A 20,714-nucleotide genomic window follows, 5' to 3' on the forward strand; every position below is an offset into this window, starting at 1 on the left:
GAGCTGGCATCTGAAAGCTGAGGGGAATCAGTGAGGGGAGCCAGCGGAAAATGGGATTAAGGACATCACTCCTTGGCCACCATCCCCTTTTCAACACGTTTGAATCTCTGGCTTATTAGGCAGCCTGTGAAGAAGGCACGAGGAAAAGACAGGAAGGACGTGTTAAGTAAGACCTCCTTAATTTCATCTTACCTCAGGATTCCCTGGGAGCTCGGTAGGCCTGCAGGTTTCCCCCCTCCATTCCCAGGATTCTGATTCAGTAGGTCTGGGAGTGCCTGGGGGATATTTTAAACGTGAATCCCTGGCGGTTCTCAGAACCGGCACCCTTCGTTTATAGTATCCGTCATTGACCAGCTGTGTGGCCCTGGACGAGGCAGTTTCCCTCTCCTGTCTCAGCTTCCTGAGTTGTCTTTTGGGGGAATGCTGAGCTGTTTTAAACCTCAGAGCAGGAGGGAGAGTAGCATATTTACGGGAAAGGTGTAAAATATTTCACAGGGGTCGGGTGAGGATAGGGGACAGGTCAGGAAATGTGAGCTTTTACTAAATAGAAGAAATGCAGACTTGAGCCTTCTGGCCTGTCATCCTCAGACCATTCACTCCCTAAACACCCTTTTACATCCCCCTTGTTACCATGGTCTCCAGGTTTGAAAGATCTTGCTTATAAACCCTAAATTCTTTAGTAATGTTTTTGTTATCCCAATTTTTAGTAATCAAAGGGTGTGGGGGCCAGTGCATTCAGTGCCAGCACTGTTTTAGGTCCCGTGGCCATATCTTTGAACAAATAGACAAAATCCCTATGTTTATGGAACTTACATTTGAGCCCTGCACTGCTTAATACAGTAGCCATTAGCCACGTGTAGCTATTGAATTTTTTCGATGAGTAGGTATTACTTTTATTATTTTTTAATTTAATTTTTATTTTATACTGGGGTATAGCTGATTTATAATATTGTGTTAGTTGCAGGTATACAGCAAAGTGATTCAGTTATATATATATTCATTCTTTTTCCGATTCTTTTCCCATATAGATTATTACAGAATATTGAGTAGAGTTCTCTGTGCTATACAGTAGTAGGTCCTTGTTGATTATCTATTTTATACATAGTAGTAGCTATTGAAATTCAGATGAATTAGAAACAAAAAAACTCAGTGCCTCAGTCACACTAGCTGCCTTTCAAATGCTCCGAAGCCGCCTATGGCTAGAGCTCCCTTTCTGGACAATGCGGATAGAGAACATTGCTATCAGGCAGAAAGTCCTGTTGGAAGCACTGCTCTAGAGGGTGAGACAAATTCTAATTTATAAGGTCAGGTTGTGCTATGTGCTGTGAAGAAAAAGAGGGAGGGGACAGCATAGCAGACCAGGGGTGGTGGTGGCCGGACCTGAATCATTGGTAACTCCATTGATTTTTTTTAATAATAAAAAAAATTACATATAGTAAAATTTACTCTTTTCGGCGTATAGTTCTGTTAATTTTGAAACATTTAGAGTTATGTCACCACCACCACAATCAAGGTACAGAACCATTCCATCACCCCCAAAAATGATTCTGGGGCTCCCTTTAAGCCCTCTGTCTGGCAACCACTGATTCCTCTCCATTCCTGTAGTGTATCAGAAGATCACTCCTTTTTATTGCCGAGTAAGCGTAAACAAAGTTTAGAATATTCTACAATGGAATACTAGGCAGCAATTAAATGCATTGTATGTTGTACCACAATTTGTTCATCCATTCACCCATTGAAGGACATTTGGGTTTTTTACAGTTTTTGGCGATTATAAACAGACCTGTTGCTATAAACATTAGGTTACAGGTTTTTGTGTGAACATAGGATTTCACTGGGTAGATACCCAGAAGTGGGATTGCTGGGTCGATACGGTAAATGTATGCTTAACGGTTTGAGAAACTGCCAAACTTTTCCAAAAGTGACTGGACCATTTTGCATTCCCACCAGAAATATATGAGAGTTCCAGTTGCTCCACATCTTCCCCAGCCCTTGGTATTGTCACTTGTTTGATAATTAAATAATAGGTATGTAGTGGACTCCAAGGTTTTTGACCTGTGCAGCTGGGTGAAAAAAAGCTACCAATGCTGAGATAGAGAACATTGGTTGGAGGAGGGATAAAAGTGTGTGTGTGCGTATGTGTGTGTCTTTTCTAGGAGTTTGGATTTGGTCCCATTGAGTCTGAGATGTTGGTTACATATCCAGATGGAGACAGCACAGAAAACTAGAAATATGAGTCCTTGAGTTTAGAGGGGAAGTCACAGCTAGAGGTAGACATGTTGGGGTCGTCATCATCCCAGAGTATGTTTAAGCCATCAAACTGGATATGGTCTCCAACGGAGTGGGTGTAAATAGGACAGAGAGGAGGGATTGGGCCTTGGGCACTGCAACCGTTAGAAAGTGAGTTGCTACATTTTCCGTTGCTGCTGTAACATATTACCAGGAACTGAGTGGCTTAAAACAGCACACATTTTTATTCTCCTACAGTTTCCGAGGCCAGAACTCTAAAATTGGTTTCCCTAAAATCGAGGTGTTGGCAGGGCTACATACCTTCTGGGGGCTTTAGGGAAAATCATTTCCTTGCTTTTTCCAGCTTTTAGAGGCCACCTGCATTCCTTGACTGGTGGCCCCTTCCTCCATCTTCAAAGCCAGCAAGGTAGCATCTCCAATCTGACTCTAAGCCCCTCCTTCCACTTACAAGGATCACTTGTAATCACTTTTAAGTGATTACACTGGGCCCCCCTGTATAATCCACCGTACTCTCCCCACCTCAGAGCGATTAATCACATCTGCAGTCTCTTGCCACGTAAGGTAACATATCCACAGGTCCAGGATTAGCATGGGGACATCTTTGGGGGCACTTATTCTTCTCACCTCAGTGGCTAAGGAAGACTCGTCACAGGAATCCAGGAAATAGTAGACACGGAGGTGAGGGTGTGGTTTGAAGGAAGAATTTCAATGGAGCAAGGAGTCAGACGTTTCTAATGCTGCTGATGGGCCAAGATGAGGAACAGGAAGTGACTTTTGGATTTAGCAGCCTAGAGGTCCTCCCTCACCTTGATGAGCAAGGTCCAGCTGAGTGATGTGGGAAAACTTAAAGGTTCAAGCGGGGTTGGGAGGAGAGACACTGGAGGAGGTGCCTTGGGACAGTTCTTTCTATGACTTCTCTGAAATGGGGAGCAGAGAAATGGGGCGATAGCTGCTAGGAGCACGTGGGGTCAAGAGAGGGATTTTTGTTTGTTTGTTTGTTTAGGTGGGAGGAGTCCCAGCAGAATTGTAAAGCGATAGGGATGGTCTAGTAGAAAGAAAAGTTGATGATGCAGGAGAGGAGGGCGTAAGATCTGGTTCGCAGGCCGAGGGTCTGGCCTTCAATGAGGGCACAGCTGGGTGGTCGCAGTATCGACAGCTGGGAGCCGGAGCGCCTGCGCGGAGGCGCAGTTGCGGAGGCAGATAAGGTGGTGGGAACTTGTCTTTCTCCCGATTGCTGCCATTTCCTCCGTCGAGGAGGAGGAGAGTGGAGGCGGTGCTGGCGGCTGGAGAAGCTGGTGGGAAGTACGGTCTGGGAGAGCAGGAGGGTTGAATGGTCTGGGGGAATGGAGAGACTTGGACGCAGCCCGAAGGACCCCTGGGGACCGGTCCAGGTCCGTTCTGCGGGTGCAGGCACGGGGTAGGTGGAAAGTTGGCTGGAATCAGCAGCTTTGGGGTTTTGCTCGGTGAGACGGAGGGCGGGAGTTAAGAGCAAGAGAGCGACGAAAGACGGTAATGGTGCACCGGAATCTGCCCGAGTCAAGGCAGGAAGGGAGGACGTGATGCGGAAGGAAAGTGAAAAGAAGGATTGACTGGTTTGTAGACTTAGGGAAGGACTGGGAAACTTTGGAGTTGGGTTCCTAAAGGAAGTTGGCTGGCAATTTAGGGGTGGTGGTTGGAGAATAAATAGGCTGTTTGAGATATAAATCAGCATATAAATGGTATTTAACGCCAGGGCCCTGAGCCCTGAGCTTCGAATCAAGAAATTGGGTTTTAGTCGAGTTCGTTAATTTGTTTGTTCGTTCCTTCCTTCATTTTTTCCGGTCTCCTTGTTGGAGTGCTGAGTCCTATTTCATCCTTATATACTGTGCACATTTTTTTTTTTTTTTTTTGGCCGCGCCGGTGTATGGGGATCTTAGATCCCCCAGCAGGGATCGAACCCCTCCCTGCTTCCTGCACTGTTAGCGCGGAGCGTTAACCACTGGACCACCAGGGACGTCCAGTACTTTGCATATCTTTGACAGTGGGGCCCGTGAGGTTTTTCAAGAGAAGGGACTGGGTTTCCTTCCCTGTGTTGTCCCAGAGACTGAAAGTCTTGGGAGCCCTGCAGTGACATCTGCGTGAGGCTCTGTTCTTTCTTGTGTGGAAGTGAATTTAGGGGCTCCCTGGCTGGTTGGGAAGAAAAGATCTTGACTTTGACAGATAATTCATGTCCAGGATAGATTAGAACTTTCTCAAGTGAGGGACTTGTACCAATACTAGTGTTTTTTGAGGGGGAAAGGGACTGGGTTATTCACTACCTTATTGATTTTCATGAATTCTGAGCTTTGGGCTGTATATGCAAATTATATTTTTATTCCCAATTTTAGGTTACTTTTTCATCTTTGATTTATAAACACTTTCAGACAGAAAAGTAAAGCAACTAGGATAATATGCCACCACCTCGATTTTACAGCTGTTAACATTTTGCTATGTTTGCACCGTCTAATTTTTTGAATAAAAAATTTAACGTTTATTGTAGGAGTTTCAAACATACACAAAATTAGAGAGTAGTGTCATGAATCCCTGTGTACCCATTACCCAGCCCCAGGAATTATCATAATATGTTCATTCTTATTTTGTCTATATGCTCCTTAATTCCCCCCAAAACCCTGAATTATTTTAAAGCAAACTTCAGGCATTTGCTGAAATATTTGAACTAGTTTACAGACGTCATGACATTTTGTCCCTATTTATTTCAGCATGCTTCTTTAAGCAGTAAAGGCTTTTTCTGATTTGAGTTTCACACATTAAAAAATTAACAGAATTACTTACGGAAACTTGAAGTGGTGTACGGGTATGACATTAAATAACACTAACGCTCTTAAGGAGAAAGTGACTCCCTTTATATTCTCTTTCAGTTTGTCTCAGAAAGGCTCCGTGTGGTGCAGGGTGCCTTTCACAGCCCCCTCTAGAACTTGGCTAATTACCACTTTGAACAAACAGAAAGCAGCAGGTCTGGGCTCAGAGCCTCCAGCAGCCAGTGCTTTTAACTAGAACCTCATCATCTGGTTTTGTTCTTTTTATTTTTGCGGCTGTCTCCTTTTTGTGACAAAAGATGCTGTTCTGTCTGTGGGAGTGACAGAAATGGGAGTGCAGGGCGCCTAGGGTCTGGGGCCAGGTTGTCTGAATTTGGATCCCCCGTTGGCTGCTTACGAGCTCTGAGATTCAGGACAAGTGATTTAAGCTTGCTGTGCCTCAGTTTTCTCATCGGTGCCACGGGGACAACAGTTGGAAATGCTTGAGTGGGGGGCTGGGTAGTACGGGGTCACATTATCGTTGGTACAGTTGTTATCTCAACAGCCCCCAGGTCTAAGGTCACCTCCATCTGCCTCGATCCCAATATGGAGGGACCCCTTCCTTCCTCACCCTCAGAATGTTAGTGGTTAAGGACACGGACTCTGGAGCCAGACATCTGGCTTTGGATCCTGGCTCTGCAACTCATTAGGCTGTGTGACCTTGAGCAGGTTACTCGACCTCTCTGTGCTCCCGTCACCTCATTTGTAAAATCAGGACAATGATGAATTGTAATAGCTTTTGTATGAATTAATTAATATAAAGTTTTGGAAGAGTGCCGACCGCCCACTAAGCACCCCAGTTCGTAAAAAATTTATTCTTTCACAGAAAAAAATCATTCAGTAAAAAAAAATTCAGGGTTTCCCTAGATATGGTGGGAATTGCCAAGGTGGTATGAAGAATGTCTGAAGGTTGGGAAATAATTTCTGGAGGAGATGGGAGTGAACCAGGCACAGCCCCTTGGCTCCAGAGCCCCACATCTGTTTGGAAAGTTAAACTGAACGTAATCTGGGGACCACGGGGTGGATGCAATAAGTATGATGAGAGAAGTACTAATTAACCACCATGAGAGGCCAGGAAAGTGAGCTGCTCTTCCAGCAGGTGCCCGCGGGAGGCTTCCTGGTGGCCCATCAGCTCAGAGCTGGGCCGAAGGGGACTGGCCCTTGGCGGGGGGGACAGGACCTCGCCAGATGGAAGAGCCAGTGGGGGGCTGAGAAAGAGAATTAGAAAAGTTATCTGGGGCTTAGATTTACTATTTTAAAAAAAAGTCAAACAGGTAATAAATATGTATGGTTCAAAAAAAAATCAGGACAGAGGTACACAGTGACCAGTCACTCACACAGCCCATCACCTTGTCGGCCCCAGCCACTTCTGTTGCTTTCTTGGTTATCTTTCCAGAGTTTCTGATTGGCTGAAATAAGCAGTACTAACGAATATGTATATTCTTATTTTCCCTTGTCTTGCAAAATCAATAGCATATTGTATCCACTGTTCTGCTTCCTTTATTATTTATTATTATTAGTTAAAATGTTACTTACTAGATCTAGGCCTTCTTTCTATAGCAGTAATAGTGCCTTCATTCTGTTTTGTTTTTTACTTTTTATTTTGAAATAGAGACTCACAAGTAGTTGTAAAAATAGTACACCCATCTTCCCCCAGAGGTGACATCTTTTTTTTTTTTTTTTTAATTTTATTTTTGGCTGTATTGGGTCTTTGTTGCTGCACGCGGGCTTTCTCTAGTTGCAGCGAGCGGGGGCTACTCATTGTTGCAGTGAGTGGGCTTCTCATTGCGGTGGCTTCTCTTGTTGCAGAGCACAGGCTCTAGGTGCACGGGCTTCAGTAGTTGTGGCTCGTGGGCTCAGTAGTTGTGACGCACGGGCTTAGTTGCTCCACGGCATGTGGGATCTTCCCAGACCAGGGCTCGAACCCGTGTCCCCTGCATTGGCAGGCGGATTCTTAACCACTGCACCACCAGGGAAGCCTGTGACATCTTATATTAGTGTAATCCAGTATTAAAACCAGGAAATTAGCCTTGGACAATGCTGTTAGCTGGATTCTAGCCTTGTTCAGTTTTTACATGCGCTCCTGTGTGTGTGTGACTGTCTGTGTCTATGCAGTTTGATCCCATGCAGAGATCTGTGGACGCACCACCACAATTGAGATACAGAACAGTGCCATCTCCCCAGAGGAACTCCCTGTGCTACCTACCCCTTTATAGCCCCCGCCCCCTGGCAATTGTTCATCTCCATGTGAGTTTTGTCCTTTGGAGAGTGTCATGTAAATGGAATCATCCAGTCCGCACCCTTTTGAGATTGGTGTGCCCTCCAGGAGGGTCTGCCCTTTGTTTCGGTTAATAGTATACCTTAGAAACTGCTCAACAGCTGATTTATTTAGCCCTGTGGGTATGATTTAATGAACTGCCGTGTCTCACAGCCATTGTAGCATATTATATAATCACTGCAAAACATTTTTTCATTAACCTGAAAATTTAGCGGAAAAAAAAAAGCCAATTGAACAAAACCTTTTGGTCTTCAGCATGTCATTGTATTAGACAAAAAGCAGGCGCCATACGGTAGAGGAAGCACCTGTTCTCTGACTCGGACCCCTTTTCTTCGCTAATAAATCTCACCAGCAAGTCATTTTGGTCTGTAAATCTGGAGTTTCTTCTTGATGGGGAAACTCGTGTTTCTGATTTTGTGGGGTTTTTTTTCTTTCTGAAAAGAAGTGTCAATGTAAAGAATTGAGAAACGATCTATAATGGGAATAGAAAAAAAAGAGTTTTATTCGAGCCAAACGGAGGACTATAGATCAGGAGACAGCCTCTCGGTTCTGAGGAACTGCTCTAGAGAAGCATGGTTTTCAGCACAGTCTTATATCTTGTTAGAACAAAGAACGTACATCAAACATGACTGGGAGTACATTCCTTCAAGGTTTCAAAAAGAGGAAAAAAAAAAGATTAGCATGCAGACACAGTGAATCAGTATGGCCGTGGCACCTGAGAAGGGAACCTTGTCTTTGAAGGGCTACTAGCCTGGCTGTCATAGGAAGGGAGACATTTATCCCTGTCTTCAGAGTGGACGTTCTTTATTTCTGGTAAATGCATTCTCTTCTTTAGTTGGTTAAAACAGCTTTACGTTGTACGTTTGACAGGCCATATGATGGGCTGTTCACCGAGTGTAACGTTCAAGCCAGGTGATGTAGATTTCAGGGTGATTTCCCCAAACCTCAGTGTGTGAAAGTTTCTGTTTTGATCTCTGCACAATCAGTATCCTCACCAAGTATTTGGATGTCTACTTCAGGAACGGCCCATTGGAGAAGAGGAGGAGGAGAGGGCAGGGGAGGATTCTGACGCCATCATGCAGCGAAGTATTATGTAAGTACCCTCCCCACACCCCTGCCACTGGCCTACATACTCCAAGTTCTCTGCTCCCCTCTCTGACGCTGCGCCTTATCTTAGAAGAACTCGGGTTAGTCTGCACGTAGGGATTTCCAGGAGTTGAGCAGTATGGAAAGTGGGAAAGGGGAACAGAAAAATGGGTAGTGTAGTAACCAAAATTTTTAGTTGCAGGGTTCAGAGACCCTGACCCCTGGCTCTCAATCAGGGGCAGTTTTGTCCCCCAGGGAACAACAGACATTTTTGGTTGTCACCACCTGGCGGGAGAGGGAATTTTCCACTAGCATTTAGTGGATAAAGGCCAGGCAGGCTGCTAAGCATCCTATCCTACAATGCCCCAGGTAGCCCTCCGCAAGAGTTACCTGGCCTGAAGTGCCGGTAATGCCCGGCTTCAGCAACCCGGTACGCAGTCAGGCTGGCTTCAGGAAAAACAGAAAAGGAATTCTTTGGCTTGTGTAGTGGAAACTTGGCTTTTTTTTTTTTTTTTTTTTTTTTTTTTTTAATTTATTTATTTATTTTTGGCTGTGCTGGGTCTTTGTTTCTGTGCGAGGGCTTTCTCCAGTTGTGGCGAGTGGGGGCCACTCCTCATCGCGGTGCGCGGGCCTCTCACTGTCACAGCCTCTCTTGTTGTGCGGAGCACAGGCTCCGGACGCGCAGGCTCAGCGGCCGTGGCTCATGGGCCCAGTTGCTCTGCGGCATGTGGGATCCTCCCGGACCGGGTCACGAACCCGCGTCCCTTGCATCGGCAGGCGAACTCTCAACCACTGCGCCACCAGGGAAGCCCGAAACTTGGCTTTAACAGTCAGATCCAGTTGTCCAGACTTTCTCACTGGGACTCTGTCTCCATCGTTCAGCTCTGCTTTCTTGGATGTTGTATCACTCTGGCAGGCTGTCTTCCTTAGGCTTTTAGTATCCTAGAGTCAGCAATCCCGGTGGAAAGAGGCGGTCTCTCTCCCAGCTGTCACAACAATATCTAGAGTTAAGTTTCATTGGCCCGCCTTGGGCCGCATGCCGGTCCCTGAACCAGCCACTGTCGCAGCCCCAGGGGTGCAGGGCCTTGAGCGGCCAGCCCGGGGCCTGTGCCCTGGTTGTGGGTGAAAGGGCCGACCCATGCGAACCATAGGGACTGAGAGGATGTGGGGGGACGGGCATCACAAGAGGAACGTGGAGGGCTCTTCCCAGAAGGAGGGGATGGATTCTAGGCAGATCCAGACCTGGATGTCACCCCCAGAGACCTGGGAGTTGGTGGCTTACACAGACCCCAGGCTGCATTTTTCTCAGGTGATGAGAAATCTGGGGAGCCCCTCCTGGGATGATGGCACTTTCGATTGCTTTCTGTCACCTTGCTTTATTTCATTTTATTTTTAAATTTTTTCCTTTTTTGGCCGTGCCGCGTGGCATGTGTGGTCTTAGTTCCCTGACCAGGGATCAAACCCAGGCCCCCTGCATTGGGAGCACAGAATGTCAACCACTGGACCATCAGGGAAGTCCCTATTTTATTTTTTAAAGATTAAGTAAACTTTTAATTTTGGAATTATTTTAGAGGTACCAAGAAGTTGTAAAGATAGTACAGAGAGTCCCTGTGTACCCTTCACCCAGTGTCCATTGTTGACACTTTACATCCCTGTGGTCCACTAGTCACAATAAGGAACCAACAGCGATACATTCCTGTTAACTAAGCTCCAGACTTCATTTGCATTTCACCAGTTTGTCTGTTAATGTTCTTTTCTGTTTCAGGATCTGATCTGGAGCCATGTTGCATTTAGCTGTCATGCCTCCTCTGGGTGACAGTTTCTCAGGCTTTCTTTGTCATGACACCTGTAGCCTTACCCCCGGTTTGGTTTGTCCGATATTCTCATAATTAGCCTGGGGTTTTGGGCACTGAGGTGAGGTGCCCTCTCATTGCCTCATATTGGGGGTGCACGACGTCCCCAAGACATCGTAGGCAATGCTCAGCTTCCTCACTTGGCCAGGTCCCTGCACCATCAAGCCCCTGTTTTTCGCCTCTCTGGGGCAAGCCACTCAGCCTAGCCAGGCTCAGGTAGAGGGGCGGGCACTTTTATCTTTTTCAGAGCACGTGACGCCTTTGGACATCTTATATTTAGCTACTTGCTAATGTCTGCCTACCGCACTAGAGTGTCAGCCCCTCCAGGGCAGGGGCATGTGTGTCTGGGTCATTGCCCTGCCCCTAGCTTCCAAGGACAGGCCTTGGCCCATAGTAAGTGCATAGTTAATCCCTGTGGAATGGAAATTGGGGTGTGTCCTGTCTCTCAGGTGAGTGGCGAGTTGGGGCAGAAAAATAAGCAGAGCGTTGCCTCCTCCATCTGATAAGCCTTAGTTTTCCTTTTTAGTCCGAGGGGGTCGTTTGAAGTCTTCTGTTGCGTCCTGGGACGGGGACGGGCATCGGAAGCTGTGGAATGTGGTGTGTGTTAGAGGGGTTATTGGTTCTGTTATCATTCCCTTTCCCCCCCCTCCTCTGCTCCTCCAGGTCATTTTTCCAGCCCAAGAAAGAGGGCAAAGTGAAGAAGCCAGAGAGGGAGATATCCAACAGCACCAGAGAAGCAGAGTCCCCTCCAAAGTATGTTCTGGGGCTGGGATGTGGTAAATCTGTTCCTTTTATCAGGCAGGACCTGGCTCAGAATGTCTCAGGGCCCCACAGGGAAATTTTTGACTCCGGTAACTGGACAAGCCAAAGGTAGGGTCATCTTCAGGCACAGCTGGATCCAGGGCCTCAGAGTTGTCTTCGGGGCTCCGTCCCAGTGTCTGGACTTCATTCTGGAGTAGACCCCACGAGGCGGAGACCCTGCTACTGGCTGCATCTAAATAGGAGAGAACAATGTTCTTTCCTCCAGCGTCCTTGTCACAGATTCTCGGGAAGACCCTGCCCCTGGACTGGTCAGCTTTCCAAAGCATACGCACCAAGGGTGGATTTAGCTCACATCCCCAGTTTGGGAGCCTGGGCAAGTAACTTCACTTCCTGTACCCCCGTTTCCTCACGGGTAGCAGGGTGTCGTGATCTATATCAAGCTTCCTGTGTGGATTTGATGCATTAACACACTAACAACTTACAGAACAGTGCCTGGTTCATAAAAGACGCTCAGTAAGTGGTAAGAATGAGGTCATAATTTATCAACACTCTTGACTTTTAGATCCGCCCCTTTTGTGTTTGCACTGCTATACATACACACTTATTGTATGTGGTTTTATTTTCTGTGACATGTTTTAATGTCTTGAAAAATAGAGATCATACCGTTTATATGGTTCCTGAACTTGCTTTCTTCAGTGACAGTATGTCTTAGAGATTTTTTCCACTCCTGAACACAAAGAACCATCGGATCCCTTTTACCTTCTGCTTTGTGTTCTGTTTTATGGATGTACTGTAGAAATTAGTAAACATCCCCCTACCGATGGAGATTTAGGTTGTTTCCACTTTTTGGCTGAAACAATCCATGCTGCGATTTAGTCAGTATGTGTGACTTCTTGGGCACACATGCAGATTATTTTTTCTAGCATAGATACCCACATGTGGAATTACATACACATGGTAATTATTAATACATCAACTCAGCAGTAGGTAAATAAAAATTTGAAGTGCTTCCGGTGTTTACTCTCCAGAGAAACTACTGTTACCAATTTGAGGTATATCCTGCCATACCTTTTTTCTATGCATAAAAACATACATGCACCTAATACAGTTAGTTGTGACACATAGTAGGTGCTCAATAGATAATTGCTGAATGAATGAGTGTTTCTCACACTTATGTATTGGATGGCAGGGACTCTCATTTTGGTCACTGTTATATCTCAAGTACCTGGCACGTGCCTGACATACAACAGATAATAATACACATCTTTAATTTATTTTTAAATAGGAAAAGCAGGATTATTCTGTATGCAAGTTGCAGGTACATATGGGCAAACATTCATGTATCTTTTACATTCATGGAATCATACTGTATAGATTCATTTAGTCAACAGATATCTACTGAGACTCTACTATGTGCCGGGCACCTAGACCCTGTGGGTTTAGCAGTGAATAAAATCAACAGCAACTCCTCTCACAGATTTGACAGCCTGCTTTCTCTCCCCACAAAAAAATGTCTTAGAGCCATGCACTTCATCTAAACTCACTTTATTCTCTTTCATGTTCCATGACGAGAGCGTGCCATCATTGACCCAAGTAGGGAGGTGTTTGTGTACATCTTGGTCTTTGTCCAGACCGCGAGCTTTATGAGTGCAGAAACGAGTAGGAATCAGCTGTGTTCTCAGCCCCTTAAGCGACCTCCATCAGCAAGCATATTGGCTGTATTTTGACGGCCATGTCTGTGTTCCTCACCAGACTGGGAGTGCCTCAGAGCTGGTGTCAGGGGAGTCGCTGGGCTGCTTTACCAGTAACCAAAGTCATGGTGACTTGGTTAAAGTTAAAATGGCCTCTTTCTCACTTGAAAGATTCTGAGCTGTTTAAGCAGTTTGGGGCAGCTAGGCGACTCTGTACCACTTGGTAGTCCTGGGACCGAGGTTCTTTCTCTCCCTCTCTCTCTCTGCTCTGTCCTGCCCTCATCTGCATTGTCAAAGGGGGTCAGCAAGTCAAAGTTCTAGGGATAAGAGAGCAGTGAGGACAAGCAGTCAGGAGCAGGTTGCAGGTGTCAACATCCTATTGGTCAGAACTCATCACATGGCCATACCTGGCTGCAGGGGAGGCTGGGAAATGTAGTCCCTACCTAGGGGACTCAGGGACTTATATGACTGAAAGAGCATCTCCAAAGGGATGTTGAAGGCCAGTCTCTGCCCTCACTAGGGACTTCACGTGCTCCTCAGCATCACCCATCACAGGGTGGGCACACAGGAAGCCTCCCGAGAGCGGGATGGGTGGATGGGTGACTAAGAGTATATGCTGAGGAGGCCCCTAGAAAATGTTCGTTGAATGCTTGAAAGGCAAGGAAGGGAATGAAACATAATAAAGGGGCTGGAGAATTTGGGAGTAGCATCCCCACTCTTATCTGCTGGAAAAAAACCTCCATTTTCTCATCTTCCAGGGTGGCGCTGAAGGAGTGGAATAGAGTGGTACCTGAGGGCGACTCTCCAGTGAAGAGGCCAGGGAGGAAGGCGGCCCGGGTCCTGGGCAGCGAAGGGGAGGAGGAGGAGGAGGCCCCCAAGCCCCCCAAAAGCCAGGTAGGGCCCCAGCAGCCTGCCCACATTTACCAGAAGAAACCATCATTCCCTTTGGCCTTTGGAGCCGAGTTCAGTGGCTGCTCAGGAGAATTCTGGGGATGATGCCCCAGCAGGTGGAGGAGTTGAGTGGTCCTGCCTGGTCTCTGTGCTCCTAACCCCGCCTCTGCCCTGGGGCTGGGCTCGGCTCCCTGGCCTGGGGTGCCTGGGCAGCCTCAGCTTGCACGAGCTGCTTGTGCAGCTCCCGATAGATAGCCCTCGCCTCGTAGGGTGGCCGTGAAGGTTCAGTGAGTCAATTGACATACGGATTGGAGAAGAATGCCTGCTACAGAGGTAGGGCTCGGAAATCCGTCCAGTCTATCCTGCTGTGGGAGGGCTTTCCAACTTCAAATGCATCAGTTCACTTGCTCCTCTCATTTAAGTCATTTCATCCCTGTTGGCTGCTCTGAGGATAACGTCTGAAGTACAGCACTTCTCAGTCTGTCGATGGTGAAGTGAGATCCTGTCTCCCCTCTGCTCAAACCCCCTGGCGTTGCCAGCTCAGGCCAAAGCTGTTCCTTACAGAGCTTCCAAGGCCCCTCAGAAGCCTCTTCTTCCCTGTCATCTTCATCTTTTCCTCGGCTAACTCTGCCCCAGGGTGCTTCTATACTGTTGCTTGCCATCCCTAGATGCCCTTGTCCAAGTGAATGCCCACATTCAGCCAGTGGGAAGAGCAGGGCACTCCACTTGCCTTTAGGTGAATGTTATTTGAACCAAGGGACCTGTATATCCTTACATTGCATTGTGTAGACCTGGGGCTTCTGACCACACCTAGATGTAAGGGAGGCTGGGAAGTGTAGTCTTCAGTATCCTGACCACGCCTAGCTGCAGGGGACCCTGGGAAGTGTAGTCCTCGGGCTCCTGAGCACACCTAGCTGCAAGGGATCCTGGGAAGTATAGTTTTTAGTTGGGCTGTATTATGCCTAGCTAAAAATCAAAGATTCTGTTACTTTAGAAAAAAAAAGAATTGTTATTGGGGTCCATGATAGGGACAGTCTGGGACCACGAAACTACGCAGGATGGTGGAGGGATGGCCCAGGTAAGAGGGGATGGGGCCTAAGCGGGGCTGAGCCCCTCTGTACTCTCAAGCGTTTGGAAAATGACGTAGCTGGGTGCCTCCTCCTTCCTCCTCTTACTCAGGAATTGCTCTTTCTCTCCCCTTCCTGAAGCCTGCTCCGGATTCCCCACAAGCCTCCCCTCTCAGTCCTGGCACACTGCCTGAGAGCAGCCCTCCCCACTCCAGCACGTCTCCCATGGTCGTCTCCCCATCAGGGATCCCAAAGCGTCGCACGGGTAAGGACCTCCCGGCCTCGCCCTTTCAGTTGCCTGTCTTTGTCCACACTTGGATTTCTGCATCATTCGGCCATCCTCGTGACAGCTCCGATTTTAGCGTTGTGGTTAAGAGCATGGCTCCACCATCCACTGGCTGTGTGACCTTGGGCAGATGACTTCCCTTCTCTGGGCTTTATCCGGAAAACAAATGATAATTACAGTACCTCCCACCCAGAGCTGTTGGGAGGATTAAAAGTGAATACGTGTAAGGGCTTGGAACTGGGCCCAGCCTGCAGTAAGCGCTCGGTAAATGTAGGTTATTGTCACTGTGATGTGTGCGGTGCTGGAGGCCACACAGCTCACTGTGGGAGCCCAGGGGAGGGCCCCTGACTTGAGGGAGACTTCTAGAAGAGAGCTTAACCAAGCTGAGCCCTGAGGGACGGAAGAGGAGTGAGCAGGGACTGAGGAGGGGAGAGGGTTCTAGGCTGGGGGAGTATGAGTGGAAAAGGCCTTGGGGGACTGATGGCTTGTTGGTGCTCAGAGCGCGGGGCTGGGGACAGTGAGAGCAATGAGGCTAGAGAAGGTCCACGGAAAGCCCGTCGGAGGAGTGGCGCCCCTGTCCCCAGGGGGGCTGGGGAGATCTTTGCACAGGGGAGGGACAGGGGAAAGACCCCCTCATGATGCAGGGTGATACGGCCTGCTGAGACCCTGAACCGTGGTGATTGAGGAACTAAAATTTTTTTTTAAATTTTTATTGGAGTATAATTGATGTACAGTATTGTTAGTTTCTGCTGTACAGCAAAGTGAGTCAGTTATACATATACATATAATCACTTGCTTTTAGACTCTTTTCCTGTGTAGGTCATTACAGAGTATTGAGTAGAGTTCCCTGTGCTGTACAGTAGAGGAATTGAATTTTTTTTTTTTTTAAACATCTTTTTTTTTTTTTTTTTTTTTTTTTTTTTTTTTTTTTTTTGGGGTACGCGGGCCTCTCACTGCTGTGGCCTCTCCCATTGCGGAGCACAGGCTCCGGACGCGCAGGCCCAGCGGCCATGGCTCACGGGCCCAGCCGCTCCGCGGCACGTGGGATCCTCCCGGACCGGGGCACGAACCCGTGCCCCCTGCATCGGCAGGCGGACTCTCAACCACTGCGCCACCAGGGAAGCCCTAAACATCTTTATTGGAGTATAACTGTTTTACAATAGTGTGTTAGTTTTTCCTTTACAACAAAGTGAATCAGCTATACATATACATATTTTCCCATATCTCTTCCCTCTTGCATCACCCTCTCTCCCACCCTCCCTATCCCACCCCTCTAGGTGGTCACAAAGCACAGAGGTGATCTCCCTGTGCTATGCAGCAGCTTCCCACTAGCGATCTAATTTACATTTGATAGTGTATATATGTCCCTGCCACTCTCTCACTTCGCCACAGCTTACCCTTCCCCCTCCCCATAGAGGAATTGAATTTTTAATGCCACTTTAATTCAATTTAAATTGGAAGGCTGCCTCTAGTTTCAATTATTGAAGCCTTGCAATAATTTGATCAACTCGGATATGTGAAGCTACTTTCTCAACGGTAAATTCCATGAAATCTAAACACATTGAGTATTTCTGGTGAAAATTTAGTGCCCAATTGAGATGTGCTTTTAAGTGCATTGGATTTTGAAGACTTAGCATAGAAAAAAGAATGTTACTCATTTCTTTTAATATTCAAAACATGTTGGAATCATCATATTTTGGATTTATCAGGTTAAGTAAATGATATTATTCAAACAATTCTCCTGGTTCTTTTTCCATTTCTCAGTGTAGCCACTAGAAAGTTAAAGATGATGTACGTGGCTCACTGTATATTTCCACTGATGGTGCCGGTATGAGGAAAAATAGTGGTAACGCCAGATGCTCGGGGAGCTCTGGACGGAAGTGGCCCAGAGGAGGTGCCATCTGGCCTGAGTCTCGGAAGATGGGTTAGGGTTGGCTGTGCTGAGAAAGGGCGGTTGGGAAGTGTTGCAGCCAGGACAGCCTGTGCAAAGGCCTCGAGGTGGGAACAGCATGGCACATGGGGGAACCCCATACACCTCGGCGTCTCTGGGCAATCAGATGCGATTTGGGGAGCAGGAAGGGTTTGAGGATAGTGTGTGGCGAGAGGTGAGGCAGACAGGACGCTGGCTGCTGGCTCCTAAGATTAAGGAACCTGCTCGGGGTCACACAGCCAGGAAGCAGCAGAGGCCTGCATGGGAGCCGTGGCTGTGGGCAGGCAGAGGAGGGCAGGGGCCCAGAGCCTTCTCAGGCCCCCATCATTGCGGGGTCTGAACTCACTGGGCTGGGGCAGGCGGGCCGGCACGGAGGCCACACTGAGACCTTTGCCTTCCCAGCGCGGAAGCAGCTTTCCAAACGGACATTTCAGGATGTCCTGCAAGAGCAGGACAAGGATGAGGACGGAGGACCCGAGAAGAAGAAGAAGGAGGAGGAGGAGGAAGAAGGTAAGGCCCTGGGGTTGTGGGGTGTGGACTGACTGCGTGTGTGAGTGTGTGTGTGCGCGCGCGCGCGTGTGTGTGTGTGTGTGTGTGTGTGTGTGTGTGTGTGTGTGTGTGAGAGAGAGAGAGAGAGAGAGAGAGTGTGATCTGGAGGGGCGGGGGCCTGTCTGAGAAGGCAGGGTGTGAGGACCCCACTGATTTGACACCTCTGTCCAAGAATCCACACGAGTCTTGTCAGAATCCCGCAGTCCCACCCGGGGAATTTTGTCATGAAAACATTCTGGAATACATTCGTTTGGCCATCTTAATTCAGTACGAATTCATATACAGCTTCTCACTTTTCTCTTCTATTTTTATGTTTCTCATATGGAATATATTTTCCTCTAAATGGTTTGTTTTTTGTTGTAAATCTTACCAGAAAGCAGAGAGGTTCGCAAACTTCAGGGCCCGTGGTGCCTTCGTAACTTTCATGGTGCCCCAGGCAAGGCCAATACCTTTACTGTTCGGTTTGTTAAGTTGTTATGTCTGAACAACTATTAATTTATGTTCTAGCAACTTGGGCATTTGAGAAAATAATACATATAACGTTGAAAGGAAAAATAATATTTAATTTCAGTGTTAAATAATAATTAGTTACTAATTGTGATGTCTCCTGGGCACTGCACAATTGCTCAGACTTTGGAATCCAGTTGAACGCTGCCACTTTCCTTGTTGATTTTTGTGCAGTACTTGGTTGGTGTTTTTTTTTCGTTTGTTTTTTGTTTTTCCCCCCCGGTACGAGGGCCTCTCAGTGCTGTGGCCTCTCCCGTTGCGGAGCACAGGCTCCAGAGGCGCAGGCTCAGCGGCCACGGCTCACGGGCCCAGCCGCTCCGCGGCACGTGGGATCCTCCCAGACCAGGGCACGAACCCGCGTCCCCTGCATCGTCAGGCGGACTCCCAACCACTGCGCCACCAGGGAAGCCCCAGTACTTGGTTTTTATCACACCACCAGTGAGTACCCAGCCTTGCAGAAAGCTAACGTCAGGAATTGCCAAGAATGTGATCTTATACTGACAAGCAAAATACCCAGAGCTAGTAGGTCATACGGTGTCCAGCAGATGTCACCAATTTCCCTTGAAAATGTAAAATGTCCTCCGTGGGGAACACAGCCATAAAGACCTGATCCATTGATCATTTGGGGCCTGTACGAGATTATAATAATCATAGCCTTTGCCACTGTCAACCTTTGCCACTGTCAACCTTTGCCACTGTCAACCTTTGCCACTGTCAACCTTTGCCACTGTCAATTTGTTTATTTAATAAAAGGTCCTTACTAGGTTTATCTTTCCCAGGGAAGATCTGAGTTTGGTGGAGATTTGACTTCCATTTGGCAATTTTTAGTCAGTAACAAATTTTACTATAAATCATGCAGTTTTAGCCATTGTCTGTGTCTGGGGATTTTGGGGGGTGAGGTGGGGCTTCTTTCTACTGAGGCAGATTTTTCCCAAGTTAGTTGATGCAGTTTTTATTATTACCCTGGAGGTGGGTTTTTTTTTTTTTTCCAGTCAGCTTAAAAAAAAAAAACTTTATTTTTATCTCTAACAAGTTATTGTTGGCATTTTGAACCCTTTCCAGTTCTATTTTGCAGTGAATAATTCTACAATAATGGTTTATAAGAAAAAACTGGCCCTCTCTGTTTCTTAGCTGCCCAGGGAGCGTCGGGGTTGGTTTCCCTCAGGGTCCCTGCCTGGTTCAGGGCTGACCAGGAGCTCTCACACCTCCCGTCACTTCACAGATGTTCAGTCAGCACAGCAAAGAAAAAACGGGGGCAGAGTGTCTTGGGAATCGAAATGCCCTTTGTGGGGGGCGGTCATAGTGACTTTGTGCCATCTGGCTTTTTAAAAATCGGTCCTCAGAATTAGAGACACCACCAGAAAGCCTCACAGAGCCTGAAGGGGGCAAGAAGAAGGAAGCAGAAGGGGACCAGCCCAGATCACCCCCTGAGCCCCTGAAGACCTCCAGTGAGTTTCTGGTCCTCTTCCTCCCTGAAGCCCCACCTCTCTGGTTTTGGGGGTCAGATGTCTTTGGAGGACAGTTAATTTAAATAAGGCTCAGATGAGATAAGACTTAAATAAGATTCTCCAGTGTGTTGTCTAAATGCAAATTCTAGGGGAAATTATAGGTTCTATTGCTATTATTATTATTTTAAAAAATATTTATTTATTTATTTGGCTACGCTGGGTCTTAGTTGTGGCATGCAGGATCTTCATTGCCGAGTGCAGGATCTTTTAGTTGCGTCATGCAGGATCTAGTTCCCTGACCAGGGATCGAACCCGGGCCCCCTGAGTTGGGAGTGCAGAGTCTTAACCACTGGACCACCAGGGAAGTCCGCTGTTATTATTTTTATTGTTATTTTTCCTCCGTGCATGTGAGGAAAAAAAGAGCCAGTCATCCTCCAGCAAAATATCTTTCAGAAATTGTAGGCACTGTATGTTATTAATTGAGCAATAATTTTCAAATTTTTTAATTAAAAAAATTTTTTTTGGCCACACCACACAGCATGTGGGATTTTAGTTCCCCAACCAGGGATCAAACCTGCTCCTCCTGCGGTGGAAGTGCAGAATCCTAACCACTGGACCGCCAGGGAAGTCCCGAGCAATAATTTTTTTAAGTTAGATAACCAGGGTGAGTTATAAGATTTTAGAGGTTAAAGTTACCCTCCCAGGCCATAGAACAGCTCCTGCAGTGAGGTGTCCAGAAGACTCCCATCGCAGAAAGAACGCTGTGGGATATTATTAGGATGCAGGATCGTATCTGATTTTCCGCACCTGCAGAAGTGGGAATATTTTCTTATCGTACCGAGCTTTTTTCCCCACCATCCGTAACTCTCCAATCTCAGGCCAAATGCTAGAATTCCATGAGTTAGTCCTGAAGCATCAGGCCTGAGAGGCTCCAAAATGAAACTATGGAAAGGAAAAGGGCAGAATTGATTATGTCTTCCATCTTCAGGGTCAGAATGACCTTGAGGTTAAAAAAAATAGTCAAAATAGTTTGCATCACCATCTGACCTCTCTCGCTTTCAAAGCAAAGCACCCAACAGAAAGCGTTTCAGAGCCCAAGGTGGCCGTGAAGCAGGGACCACAGGAGGACGGCCAGGCTAAGCCTCCCCCCAAAGCTCCCAAGACGCTCAGCAGTTTCTTCTGTGAGTTTCTCCCCCTCACCTTGCAGGGTTGCACCAGGGAGAGGCGGGTGGATCTTTCTCCAGAGAGTGCGGCCTTCCCGTGGGTTAGAACGTCTAACTTG

At 47.3% G+C, this 20,714-nt stretch overlaps 1 protein-coding gene across 4 annotated transcripts in view; it reads left to right on the forward strand.

The window, feature by feature from the left end:
* LIG1 (DNA ligase 1) overlaps window positions 1–20,714 on the forward strand; it is a 40,662-nt gene that overhangs the window by 1,071 nt on the left and 18,877 nt on the right. Inside the window, exons 2-9 of one of the 4 annotated variants that reach the window (XM_067018347.1) lie at window positions 124–214; window positions 8,382–8,455; window positions 10,965–11,054; window positions 13,513–13,648; window positions 14,854–14,977; window positions 17,331–17,438; window positions 19,328–19,432; window positions 20,497–20,613. In XM_067018347.1, the coding sequence (XP_066874448.1) occupies window positions 8,439–8,455; window positions 10,965–11,054; window positions 13,513–13,648; window positions 14,854–14,977; window positions 17,331–17,438; window positions 19,328–19,432; window positions 20,497–20,613 (697 nt within the window). In that variant the 5' untranslated portion in view covers window positions 124–214; window positions 8,382–8,438. Of the gene's footprint in view, window positions 1–123; window positions 215–8,381; window positions 8,456–10,964; window positions 11,055–13,512; window positions 13,649–14,853; window positions 14,978–17,330; window positions 17,439–19,327; window positions 19,433–20,496; window positions 20,614–20,714 lie in introns of those variants that run through there. The other 3 variants (XM_059045740.2, XM_059045741.2, XM_067018349.1) reach the window with 3 other exon arrangements.

The sequence above is a fragment of the Kogia breviceps genome, chromosome 18 (assembly GCF_026419965.1).
Source record: "Kogia breviceps isolate mKogBre1 chromosome 18, mKogBre1 haplotype 1, whole genome shotgun sequence".
NCBI classification, from domain to species: domain Eukaryota; kingdom Metazoa; phylum Chordata; class Mammalia; order Artiodactyla; family Physeteridae; genus Kogia; species Kogia breviceps.